General features: G+C 34.4%; 1 protein-coding gene across 4 annotated transcripts in view; it reads left to right on the top strand.

Annotated features, from left to right (window-relative positions):
• NEK1 (NIMA related kinase 1) overlaps window positions 1-14,020 on the top strand; it is a 242,131-nt gene that overhangs the window by 171,109 nt on the left and 57,002 nt on the right. For 2 of the 4 annotated variants that reach the window (XM_043565808.1, XM_043565825.1), the window contains one exon: window positions 13,790-13,978. In XM_043565808.1, coding sequence (XP_043421743.1) covers window positions 13,790-13,978 — 189 coding nt within the window. The remainder of the gene's footprint in view (window positions 1-13,789; window positions 13,979-14,020) is intronic. The other 2 variants (XM_043565817.1, XM_043565833.1) reach the window with 1 other exon arrangement.

A 14,020-nucleotide genomic window follows, 5' to 3' on the forward strand; every position in this document is an offset into this window, starting at 1 on the left:
ACATAGGTGGTAAAGTTATTCGAAGTGTGTATAAAGAAATTAGCCAGATGCTATTTTGCCAGTGAGATGAACCTATACACATTATTAAAGTGTAAAAAGTAGATTATTTTCTTTTTAAGGGTGAATCTCCTAGCCATTAATCATTCTAGAATTTTCTTTAATATTAAAAGAAAGAGCAATTTCAAGAGAGAAGTATATACAATTACTTGTTTGAAAAAAGGGTATACAAACTGCATGTATTTGTAATTAATTTGTTCCCATTCTTGTATCTGAAAATTGTATAATTGTATGCCAGACACTAATCAAAAACAAAATGCTAGTAATTTAGTATTCTTACATCTTAGTCTGATCCTGTTGTCAGAATACCTCAGGCTTTATTAAGGGAAAAAAAAAGTCTCCAGGCCAAAATCTTTTCAAAAATAACGATAAAAATTTTATATTATTTTGTAAGCTAAAAATCCTTTATGTGTTTGTATTAGAACCATTACTTTTTTTTTTTTCAACGTTTTTTTTTTTTATTTTTTTTATTTTTGGGACAGAGAGAGACAGAGCATGAACGGGGGAGGGGCAGAGAGAGAGGGAGACACAGAATCGGAAACAGGCTGCAGGCTCCGAGCCATCAGCCCAGAGCCTGACGCGGGGCTCGAACTCACGGACCGCGAGATCGTGACCTGGCTGAAGTCGGACGCTTAACCGACTGCGCCACCCAGGCGCCCCTAGAACCATTACTTTAAAAACATCAGATTCAGATTCTTTTTATGTAAGCTCATTATTGCTTAAATGTGTGCGATTTGGTGTACAATAATACTTAGGTAATGTGGAAGCAGGCCTTCTCCATATTCAAATAATCCATCTTCGGAGAACTGGAACTGAAAAGTCATTTATGATTTGTCTTCCTTTTTTTTAACTTCAATTTACCAACTATTTATGGAACACTAATTAGCTGTTCCTACTACTACGTGTTAGGCAGGAAAGCTACAAAGAGTAAAAAGATCATCCTTACTCTCAGAGGACGGACACAAATGAAAAAAAATACGTGATAATATTGCATGAAAAGGGCAAGGATAAAAGTAGGCACAAAGTTAAGAGGTAGTGCAGACATGTTTAAATAACTAACCGTATCTTGGATAGTTAAAAAAAAGACTTCTCAGAGTTGTCCTCTGCCCTCTTTTTAATTTTTCCCTAATGCTCTGTGCTAGGATTTTAACACAAAGAGTCACAGTTTCTTACCATTAGGAAATCCCATGTGGCAAAATCTTTGTTGGAAGTGTATGTGTAATGGTATGGAGGCACAGATTAGGAGGCTTTATGTTGTCAATATCATATAGTTTCATCTGGTAAGGCCCTTTTGGGTTAGAGAAAGCCACAGAGAGAGGAAGTGATCTTGAGCCAGGCCAAAAAAATAAAAAAGAGCTCATTGGGTAAATAAGGGGGGGGGGAAGAATGAAGTTGCAGGCAATACACAATCCCAGTATATGCAAGGACAAAAAAAGTTTATTTAATATGTGTGTGGGAGCACCTTCATGCTGTGGAAGGATAATGGGCTTTGGTTCCAATTCTGGTTCCGATCACTTGCCCCACAGCCATGGGCAAGTTGCTCTGACTTTGACATTAAATTTCTCTATGTGTAGAATGGAAACACTGTTATTAAGGATTGTTTTGTGGATTTAATGACAAACATAAAGGACCTGCAGTGTTCTCTAGGCTCCCAATCTTTATGTGTCTCATCAATATGATTGTCTTAAGCCCTTTTTGTAATAGAAGGCATGTGAACAATATGAGAGATTTTGTATGTTCATAGCAGTTTAAGATTTTATTCTTGAAAGTCAGTTTGGCTGAATGTAAATCTTTGGTTTATATTTCCATTCCTTGAATTTCTTTACTACATGAAACTCCATCGTTTTCTGCCATAAAGCAAAGCTATCAAGAATCTGATGACAATCTTATTTTCTCTTATAAATGATTTGGTCATTTTGCTTGGATACTCAAAGGATGTCTTTCTTTTTCCTTAAAGTTCAGTAGTTTTTTTTTTTTTTTAATTTTTTTTTTTCAACGTTTATTTATTTTTGGGACAGAGAGAGACAGAGCATGAACGGGGGAGGGGCAGAGAGAGAGGGAGACACAGAATCGGAAACAGGCTCCAGGCTCTGAGCCATCAGCCCATAGCCCGACGCGGGGCTCGAACCCGCAGACCGCGAGATCGTGACCTGGCTGAAGTTGGACGCTTAACCGACTGCGCCACCCAGGCGCCCCTGGTTCAGTAGTTTTTAAAAAATACATTTGGTGTTATCATTATTTTCCAGTAGGTTCTGTGTTTTTTTAATAGTTACTTTTGTTTTAGAGTAATTTGGGGTTCATGGCAATATTGAATAGAAAGTACAGTTTCAGTATATCCCCTTCTTTGACCTATGCATGGCCTTTCCAACCAACAACATCCTCTCTCCAGAGTGGTGCATTTGTTAAAATTGACAAACCAGCATTGACACATTATGATCACCCCAAATCCATAGTATAAAGTCCACTCTTGGTTTTATACCATTCATGGATTTTGACAAATATAAAGTGATACACATACACTATAATATCATACAAAATATTTTATTGCTCTAAAAAATCCCTGTGTTCTACCTATTTATTCCTCCCTCCTCTCAAACTCCTAGCAACCACTGGTCTTTATAGTGTCTCATTAGTTTTGCCTTTTCTAGAATGTCATGGCTGGAATCATACCCTATGTAGCCTTTTCATACTGGCTTCTTTAGTAATAGGCATTGAAGTTTTCTCCCTGTTTTTTCCTGGTATGATACCTTATTTCTTTTTAGTGCTAAATAATATTGCATTGTAGGGATATGCCACAGTTTGTTTATATAGGTTATTCAGTAGGTTATTCACCTATTGAAAGACATTTTGATTGATTGCAAGTTTTGGCAATTATGAATAAAACTGCTATAAATATCTATGTGCAGGTTTCTATTAAGACAAAAGATTTTACTTCTTGAGTAAATACCAAGCAATGTGAATGCTGGTTCATGTGTTAACAGTTTGTTTAGTTTTACAACACTCTGCCAAGCTGTCTTCCAAAGTGGCTGTACCATCTTGCACCCCCATGAGAAACGAATGAGAGCTCTTATTGCTCCACCTCCTCAGCAGCATTTAGTGTGGTCGGTGATATGAATTGTAGCCATTGTAGTAGACGTGTAGTGGTATCACATTGTTTTGATTTGCAATTCCCAAATGGCATGTGATGTGGCGCATTTTTTCAGATGCCTGTTTGCCATCCATGTATGTCTTTGCTGAGGTGTCTGTTCAGATCTTTAGTCCATTTTTAAGTTGGGCTGTTTAGTGTTGTTTTTTTTTTAATTGTTGAGTTTTAAGAGTTCCTTGTATGTTTTGGTTAACAGGGCTTTAAGTCTTTATGTCTTGTGCGAATATTTTCATGCACTCTGTGGCTTGTCTTCTCATTTTCTTGACAGTGTCTTTTGTAGAGCAAAAGTTTTAAATTTTAGTGAAGTCCAGAGTCGCCTGAGTAGCTCAGTCAGTTGAACATCCAACTCATGATTTCAGCTCAAGTAATGATCTTACCATTCATGGGATTGAGCCTTGCATTGGGCTCTGTGCCGACAGCGCTGAGCCTGCTTGGGATTCTTCCCCCCCCCCCCCCCTTTGCCACCCCCCTGACACACTTGCACATGCTTTTTCTCTCTAAATAAATAAATAAATAAACATTTAGAAGAAAAATAAATTTTAGTGAAGTCCACCTTATTAATTCTCTTTTTCATCGATCCTGCCTTTGGTAGTGTATCTAAAATGTCATTGCCAAACTTGAAGTCATCTGGATTTTCTTCTCTGTTATCTTCTAAGGGTTTTATAATTTTGCATTTTACATTTAGGACTGTGATCAGTTTTGAGTTCATTTTTGTGAATAGTGTAAGGTCTGTATCTAGATACTTTTTGGGGGAGAGGGGAAATGGGATCTCCAGATGTTCCCGTGCCATTTATTATAGAGTCTATCCCTTCTCCATTGAATTGCCTTTGCTTTTTCATTGAAGATCAGTTGACTGTATTTATATGGATCTCTTTCTGAGCTATGTTCTATTTCATTTATCTATCCATTACCATACTGTCTTGATTACTGTAGCTTTATACTGAGTCTTGGAGCTGGGTAGTATCATTCCTTGAACTATGTTCTCCTTCAATATCATGTTGGCTTCTCTGGATCTTTTGCCTCTCTACATAAACTTTTAGAATCATGTTGAATCAACTTTTAGATATCAGTGTTGATATCCGCAAAATAACTTTCTAGGATTTTGACTGGGATTGCATTGAATCCATAGATCAAAATGGGAAGGACTGACGTTGTGACAATATTCAGTCTTCCTATTCATGAACATGGAATATCCCTTTACTTAATTTTTCTTTGATTTTTTTTTATGAGAGTTTTATAGTTTTTTTCATTGTAGTGTATCTTTATAATATGTGGTTTCCAGTCCTTCCCCCACCCCAATTTTAGGAAAGTATTATTGAATTATAGTTTTTCTAGTTTTCTCTTCCTTAAGTCTATTTCAGGAACTTCTGTTTGTATTTTTGATATTTTTCATCTTTCTCTAATATCTGCCACTTTCTCTTAAATCCTTTCTATCACTTTTTTCAATTGAAATTTTTCTCTCCTGTTCTCCTTTTATATCTCTTACGACATTATGTGTTTTGTTTATATGATTTTGTGTTTATTCTAAGATATTTATTTTTAAGATTTTTTTCTTTTTTTCCCCTAGTTTTTCTCTAACTCTATCAGCTGCCTCTTTTCTGATTACTTTCTCATTATAATTTATATTCTCTAATGTCTTCCATGATGTTCTTAATTTTACTAACAAATTTTTTAGTACGTTATAATTTTAGTTTTTTGGTCAGTTTTAATTTTCTATAGCAGTGGTTCTCAAATGAGGGTGATTCTGCACACAGAAGACATTTGGCATTGTTGGGAGACATTTTTGGTTGTTAACTGGGAAGGGCACACTATATATCTAGTGGGTAGAGGCCAAGGAAGCTGGTAAATCTTCTACAGTGCATACTATAACAGGTGCTCTCCAAAACAAATAATTATCTGATCCAGTAATGCCAAAGTTGGGAAACACCAGTCTTTGAGGATATTATTCTACTTCATACTCTTTTTTTTTTTTTTCTGATAACTTGTACAGAATTCAACAATGATCCTCTGTTACTTATTTTTATGTGAAATTAGATTTATTAAACTTTTAGGCGCATGAAGTCAAAATAGCTTTTCTAACTTCATAGCCTATTAGGGCTTCCTTTTCGGTTATTTTCATGTAGTGTTTAAAAATTAAAGCCTAGGGGTCCCTGGGTGGCTCAGTTGGGTAAGTGTTCTGACTCTTGGTTTCAGCTCAAGTCATGATCTCACATTTTATGAGTTTGAGCCCCACATTGGACTCTGTGCTTACAGTTTGGAGCCTGCTTGGGATTCTCTCTCTCTCTCTCTCTCTCTCTCTCTCTCTCTCTCTCTCTCTCTCCCTTTCTTTGCCGCTTCTGCATGCTCTCTCTCTCTCAGAATAAATAAATAAATTTTAAAAATTAAAATAAAAATTATTGCCTTGTAGTTTCTGAGCTCTTCTGTCTTTGTTCCTTTCCCCCACTTTTCTCTTTCCTTTGTTTCTCTTATACCTGCACAGATCAATTTGGATTCTCCTTCCAGCAATTTCTTCAGAGTCTGAGGCTTTGTTCTAGGAGGGAGCTTTAGTTGGTTAGTTTTCAGAATTCTTAGGACCCAGACTTCTCCCACCCTTTCTGACCTCCCCATTGACCCTTTCCATTTACTTGCAAATTAAAATGTGTAAAAATTATTCCCATTTCAGCTGCTTTTCTTAAATTGGCCCATCATGCTTGCTTGTAAATACCTGCTGTCTCTTTTGGGGGTTCTTCTGACTTGGGGCCTGTTAAGTGCCTACTGTTTTCCTCTTTTGAACAGATGCTTTTACTGAGTCTGGAGGCTGTCAGTGATTTGTCCCCATTCATATGTACTTGGGGGTTTGTGAGGATACCTTGTCGCCTAGATTTGGTTTAGATGTTATTCATGGATATATGGTTTTGCTATCCTGATTTTTTCTGTTTTGTGCAGGAATTCAGGGAAATAAAACAAAACAGCATTCTTTGCTCTCTTCCCAGATTTCTGCATTTGTCTTTAAATACTTGATCCATGTATGATGTTGCTGTAAAACTTTTTCTCCCATTTGACTGTTCCTTCTACATCCACTGCCAGGGAAAATAATTCATAAGAGATTCTCACTTATGATTTTCCCTTTTTGGTAAGGTGCTTGTAGTGTTTGGGTATCAAGGTTTTTTCTGACCTTACAAAACAAGTTGGGGAATATTCCCTTTTTCCCTGTTTTCTGGAAAACTTTGTAAAAAATTATTACTTTTTCCTTGAGTATTTGGAAGAATTCAACTATGAAGCCATAAGACTGTGGAGTTATCTCTGTGAAAAGATTTCAATTATGGATTTAATTTATGTTGTAATTTCTTTTGAATATTTAGATTATTTGCAAATATTTTGCATTTAATTTGCTGACATTTTGGAGTCTTTCTAGTTATCTTTTTGTTATTGCTTTCTAGTTTCATTGTATTGTGATTACAGAACATCATACTGTGCATAATTTTCATCTTGAAATTTTTGAGACTTTCTTTGTCACCCAATGACAATCTGTTTTGATGTTTCATATATACTTGAAAAGTTATTCAGTATAGTTGTATGTATGTATGTTCTTTGTCAAGTTGTTTATTTGTTATATGAAAGTCTTCTATATTTTTACTGATTATTTTCATCTGGTAGTTGTATCAGCTACTTAGAGAAGAATGTGAAAATCTCCAAGTGTATTTGTGGATTTGTTGTTTTCTCCTTTTAATTCTATACATTTTTGCTACTTGTTATTTAGTGCATATCAATTTAAATTGTTGCAGTGATTGTTTAGATTGTGGCATTATATTGTTTAGGTGATTGCATTGACTCTTTGACACATCTTCTGTTGTATTGACCATTTTTTATTATTATGACTTTTTATCTCTAGTAACATTACTTCTTTTAAAGTCTACCTTACATTATATAGCTACAACATTTTTTTGGTTAATGTTTGCTCATTATGTTTTTTCTGTATCTTCTTCTAATTTCTCTGATTCCTTATGTTTTTCTGTGTCTTGTATCTCAAATCCAGGCTGCCCATCTTTGTCTTTTAATCTTGATTGTTTAACTTATTCATGCATAATGTAATTACTGATATGGTTTGCTTTTTAGTCGGTGTAGCAATCTCACAATGTTTTTTATATGTCTCATTTGTACTTTCTTTATTCTTGTATTTCATTTTTTATTCCCCTTTTTGTACTAACCAAGCATTTCATTTTTCTCTTCTGTTTTTAATTATATATTTTTCATTTACTCTTTTGTTGTGATCCTAGATGACAAATTCTGTCCTTAATTCTACCGTAATGCTTATTCACATGTACCATAATTTAGCATTTATATTGTTTCTCAAACCATGTATGATCCTTTTAACAATATTACTCTATTTATCCCTTCTAACTCTTTTGCTTATTGTCATCATGTACTTTAATAATCTTATATAGCTCATAATGCAATATTATTATGCTAAGAAATCAATATTCATTTACATTTACCCATATTTTATTCTTTGCAGGGTTCTTTATTCCTTCCTGAAGTTACACACTTCCATTTGATATCTTTTTCCTTTGAACTGCCTTTAGTATTTCCTGTAGTGCACATATGCCCTGTATAAATTCTCTCAGCTTTTGTTTATCTGAAAAGATCTTTATTTCACCTCTATCTTTAAGGATCATTTTCAGTGTATACTAAATGCTAAGTAGGTAAGGTTTTTTTGTTTCGTTAGTTGGTTTTGTTTTTTTTTTGTGGGTGGGGGGGGTGGGCGGGCAAGGGGATTGATTTTGCTTTATTTTGTTCTTTGCATTTTAAAGATGTTAGTATATTTTCTTTTGGCATCCATAAATATATGTCATTTGTGTGTCTTATTTTTGTTCCTTATTTTGTTCCTATGTTTTTCTTCAAGGTTTTTAAATATTATGTCTTTGATTTTCAACAGTTTTACGATGATATGTGTAGATGTAGTGTCCTTTGTTTTTAACATGCTTTGGGTTATTTCAATTTGGGGGAGCCTGTATGCATTAGATCTTTCTATATTGCTTCTTCCCAATTCTTTTTCTTTTCCTTTTTGGACTTTAGTTACACAAATATTAGACCTTTTGAATTCATCATGTTAGTTATTGCTCTGTTCTGGTTTTACACATTTTCTTCCTTTTTGCTTTAGTATGAATACAGGTATACCTCTGAGATATTGTGGGTTCAATTCAAGACAACCACAGTAAAAGCAAGTAACACATTAAAGCGAGTCTGATGAGTTTTTTGGTTTCCTGATGCCTGTAGAAGTCATGTTTACACTATACTATGGTCCGTTAAGTGCATAATAGCATATTCTAGAAAAGCAATGTACATACCTTAATTTAAAAGTGTTTTATTGCTAAAAAATGCTATCATCTGAGCTTTCAGTGAGGTATCACTGATCACAGGTCACTGTAACAAATATAATAATAATGAAAAAGTTTGAAATATTGCCATTACCAAAATGCAGCAAAGACACAAAGTGAGCACATGCTATTGGAAAAGTGGCGCTGACAGACTTGCTCATGCAGGGTTGCCATAAACCTTCCGTTTATAAGAAAATACAGTTATCTGCAAAGTGCAGTAAAACAAGCTATGCCAGTATTTCTACTGATGTCATTTCACTAAATCTGTCTTCTGTGTTCTCTAATCTTCTGCTGTCTTCTCAGTAGATCCAGTGAGTTTGTAATATCAGATATTGCATTTTTCTTTCTTTTTAAATTTTTTTAATGTTTATTTATTTTTGAGAGATTGAGAGAGAGACCAATCCTGATCAGGGGAGGGACAGAGAGAGAGACACAGAATCAGAAGCAGGCTCCGGGCTCTGAGCTGTCAGCACAGAGCCGGTGTGGGACTTGAAGCCACGAACCACAAAATCATGCATGACCTGAGCTGAAGTCAGATGTTCAACCGACTGAGCCACCCAGTGCCCCATATATTGCATTTTTCAATGTTAGAATGTCCATTTAATATTCTTTTATAGATTTCAGTTCTCTGTTGAAAATACCCATAGATTTAGCCATTTGGCCCATCTCTTCCTCTGTTTTCTTGAACATATGCATAGGCTTATCATGTTGGTTTCTTTAGGATTATATTGAATATACACATTGGAGGAAATTGATATCTTTACTATATTCACTTTTCCAGTCCATGACTATTTATATCCTCCTATATATCTAAATCTTTTATTTCTCTCAACAGTAGGTTATAGTTTTCTCCATAGAGGTATTTTATATATCTTGTTAGATAATTCCAAAAATTATATAATTTTTGATGCCATTGTTTTATTCATCTGTTTTGAAATTTTACTTTATAACTGTGGCTCATGTATAAAAGCGGAAATATAATTTACTTTTGCATATGACTTTATATTCAGCAACTTTGCTTAAGTTCCTTCATTAATTCTAATAATGTATTGGTAGATTCTCTTGTTATTATTTTTGTAAACCCGTAATATTATGTTTTATTTGGGGCACCTAGGTGGATCAGTCGGTCAAGTGTCCCAACTTGGTCTCAGGTCATGATCTTGTATGACCTCTTGAGTTTGAGCCCCACATTGGGCTCTGTGCTGACAGCTTGGAGCCAGGAGTCTGCTTCAGATTCTGTGTCTCCCTCTCTCTCTGCCCCTCCCCTGCTCATGTCTGTCTCTCTGAAAAGTAAATAAACATTTTAAAAAACAGTTATTTTATATTTTACAATTCTTACACTTCTTATGCTAAGACTTCCAATAGAATGCTGAATAGAGAAGTGCCATGTTCTTGACTCAAGGAGGTAAATATATCATATTAGCTCAAGTCTTTTATTTAAATATCCATTGTATTGGGGTGCCTGGGTAGCTCAGTTGGTTGAGCGTCTGACTTTGGCGAGGTCATGATCTTGTGGTTTGTGAGTTCGAGCCCCACGTCAGGCTCTGTGCTGACAGCTCAGAGCCTGGAGCCTGCTTCAGACTCTGTGTCTCCCTTTCTCTCTGCTCTTCCCCCACTCATTCTCTGTCTCTCTCTCTCAAAAAATGAATAAACATTAAAAAAAATCAAAAAAATCCATTATAAGATTAAGGAATTCTCTTCTAGTCTTGTTTTATGAAGAGCATTAAACTTAAACTCTTTTTCTGAATCAATTGAGATGATTGTATGATTTTTCTTCTTTATTATATTAACGTGGAAAACACCGTTGATTGATTGTCAAATATTAAACAGGTTTTGTCAGTATTAATCACTTTTTCTATTGTTACCAGTCTTATAAATGGATTTCATTGTAATTTTCTGATTGTAGTTAATTCCCTTGTCATATTCTTCTGGCCATTTTGATTTGCTTCTTTATAAATTGTATTTATATTCTTTGCCCTTTTTATATGGCATTGCCCATGTTTTTTTGCATGTGAATTTTTATCTGGGATAGATAATCTATATCTAGTATATCAACACAGGTTTTTCCCACATGCTGCTAATTAACTTATGCTTTTTTGGGCCATAAGGATTTTTTTTTAATTTTCATGCAAATATGTTTTTTTCTTTATATCATCTGAATTTTCTTTAATGGGTCAAAAGGTTTCCAAATTTTTAAATCCTTTAGATAGACAACGCATGCATGTGAGTATGCATTGGCACTCACACACATGCATGACATTTAATCTAATTGGAAATCTAACATTTTTCTGGATTATTTTTTTGATAGTTACTATTCAAACGAATTTTATTTTATTGGGTATTTTGATTAGAATTAAATTTGGGGCACCTCGGTGGCTCAGTCAGTTGAGCCTCTGACTGTTGGTTTTGGCTCTGGTCATGACTTCATGGTTCGTGAGTTCAAGCACCATGTCAGGCTCTGTGCTGACAGCACGGAGCCTGCTTAGGATTCTCTCTCCCTCTCTCTCTCTCTCTCTCTCTGCCCCTCCCCTGCTTGTGCTCCCTTTCAAAATAAATAAATAAACATTTTAAAAAAAGAATCATATTAAATCTATATATTGATTTTTGGAATGTTATTTTTATGCTATTCAAGAATTTAAGTATGTCTTAATCTTTGCGCCATCTTGTTTTGTGTTTGTCAGTTTGTTTTCTTCATTTAAGTTCTTACAGCTTTTTCAGTAAATTGATTCTTGTGCAATGTGTGTATTTTTGTCTTTATTATGGATGACATTTTTCCTATTTCCCTTTCTAAGTTTTTATTTCTAGTTTATCTTTTTAAAATTTTTAAATGTTTATTTATTTTTGAGAAAGAGAGAGAGAGACAGAGACAGAGTGTGAACTGGGGAGGGGCCAATAGTGAGGGAGATACAGAATCCAAAGCAGACTCCAGGCTTTGAGCTGTCAGCACAGAGCCCGAGGTAGGGGGACTCAAACCCATGAACTATGAGATTATGACCTGAGCCGAAGTCAGATGCTTAACCGACTGAGCCACCCCGGAGCCCCTATTTTAAATAAAGCGATTCTTTCTTTCTCTGTGTCTATCAATGTAAAATTTTATATGCAGACACCTCACTGAATTATTTTTTTAAATACATTAAGTTATTTCCTTTGACATTTTAGATCTTCCAAATGTGTGGGTAATATCATCATTGATAAGAACTAGTGTTTTTAATCCAATATTCTATTTCTTTTCCTTCTTACTACATTCATTAGGCATTCTAAAGCAATCTTTAATAACGGTGCTAACTGGCATCCTTGTTCCTGATTTTAAAAATAGACATGATTTTATAGCAGAACAGTAGCTGAATGAGCAAAAACACAGATGTGACCTCTATCACAATTTGTTGATGAGGCATTGGTATAGGGAAGATAGTCAAAACATGAGCAACACTTTAGTTTTGTTCTTGATTGACTAGGAAGAAATACAAGGTAAAGTAACTAAAATACACTCATACACAACTTGTTTTCCTAAGGAAGTTAACCGAAATAGGCACAGTTCCTGGTATTCTGGTGTTATGGTAGGACTACCAGCAACACAAAGTGTCCACTTAACTTTAGTGATAATGATTTGAAATTGAGAACAGTAAGCCAGACTCTTTTTTCCCCACTTATTTCAGCCATGTATGTGCAAACATAATACACAGAAAATTGAATATATAAGGGGTTGGGATTTCTCCATGTGGGTAAAATGAGTTGAAGATACATGTCAGAAAGTGGGTTTTACCATAAGAGACTCTTAAAACCTGAGAACAAACTGAGGGTTGATGGGGGGAGGGGGCGTGGTGGGAGGGAGAGGAGGGTGAGTGATAGGTATTGAGGAGGGCATCTGTTGGGATGAGCCCTGGGTGTTGTATGGAAACCAGTTTGACAATAAATTGCATATTAAAAAAAAAAGAAAAGAACTTAAAATGCTTATATATATATATATATATATATACACACATTTATATATACACACATTTATATATATATATACACATATATATACACACATTTATATATATGTGTGTATATATATAAATATATAAATATAAATATATATTATATATATATATATAATAATATATAAATAATATATATATAAATATATAAATATATATATTATTGTATAAATATATAAATATATATGTGTGTATATATATATATAAATGTGTGTATATATATATATGTGTGTGTATATATATATATATAAACATTTCTATATGTTTCTATAGTATCAGGGCATTGTAGGTACGGTTGGGTAACATTTTTAAAGTTGGGGTAGTAGAGGGAGATAAATGGAAAAATAGGATGTTAGAGGGTGGAATATTTAACACTGAAAATTTTGAGGAGATAAATGGAAAAATAGGATGTTAGAAGGTATAATATTTAACACTGAAAATTCCTCATTAGAGAGGAATTGAGAGGCCCAGATTGGAAGGATTCTTGATGGAACTCCAGCAATCAACTAAATTAGTTAAGAAAGAATTAGTGTTGGGGAGATCTCCTGACTATGAGCTAGAAAGTAACGTCTTCAAGGAATGAATGAGAGTGACCTGTTTGTCTTATAGATAATTGCAATAAGTTGTTCTGAGGTAAATCCATTCTCTCCTGGCATCAATTAAAAGTATGGGGGGGTGGTGCGCCTGTGTGACTCAGTCAGTTAAGTATTCGACTTCAGCTCAGGTCATGATCTTGAGGTTTACAAGTCCGAGCCCCACATTCAGCTCTGTGCTGACAGCTCAGAGTCTTTAGCCTGCTTCAGATTCTGTATCTCCCTCTCTCTGTGCTCCTTCCCCTCTTATGCACTGTTTCTTTCTCAAAAATACATAAAAACATTTTAAAAAGTTTTAAAAAAAGTATGGGGAATTTCTGAGCAATTGGAAGTAGTTAGCAATTACCAGAAACAAATAAAAGCAATTCGTTAATGATTTAAAATACAACATTTTGGTCCATAAATATTAGTTTCACCAAAAGGAGAAAGAAAGTAAACTATATGTTACTCACCCTAAACATCATTAGGTATAATTAAAATGAAATTTAGCTATCACATGCCTAATCATTTATCAATTTTTATACATAACCGTTTACTCAGTAATTATTTGTTGTAAGAATGAGATTTTTGAATTTTGCTGTAAATGCTGTTACAGGTAAAATTCAAGTTATTTTGAGAATGTAGCATGATTTTTCTTTTTTGTTGTTGTTGTTTCAGAGATTTCTCCTGAAAGGGAGAAGTACAAACCTTTAATGACTGGAGAAGAAAAAGTAAAATATATTTCACTTGAAATGAATCCATCAGCTACTGATGATTCTTCTGTTGAAACAAACAGTCCAGATTTTAATGAGGCATCTCCACAGACGTCACTGAAACCAGAAGGAAATGTGGATGGTATTTTAATAGGTCAAAATGAGCTGTATTCAATTTAATAATACCTTAATTTCT

The sequence above is a fragment of the Prionailurus bengalensis genome, chromosome B1, assembly GCF_016509475.1.
Source record: "Prionailurus bengalensis isolate Pbe53 chromosome B1, Fcat_Pben_1.1_paternal_pri, whole genome shotgun sequence".
NCBI lineage: Eukaryota > Metazoa > Chordata > Mammalia > Carnivora > Felidae > Prionailurus > Prionailurus bengalensis.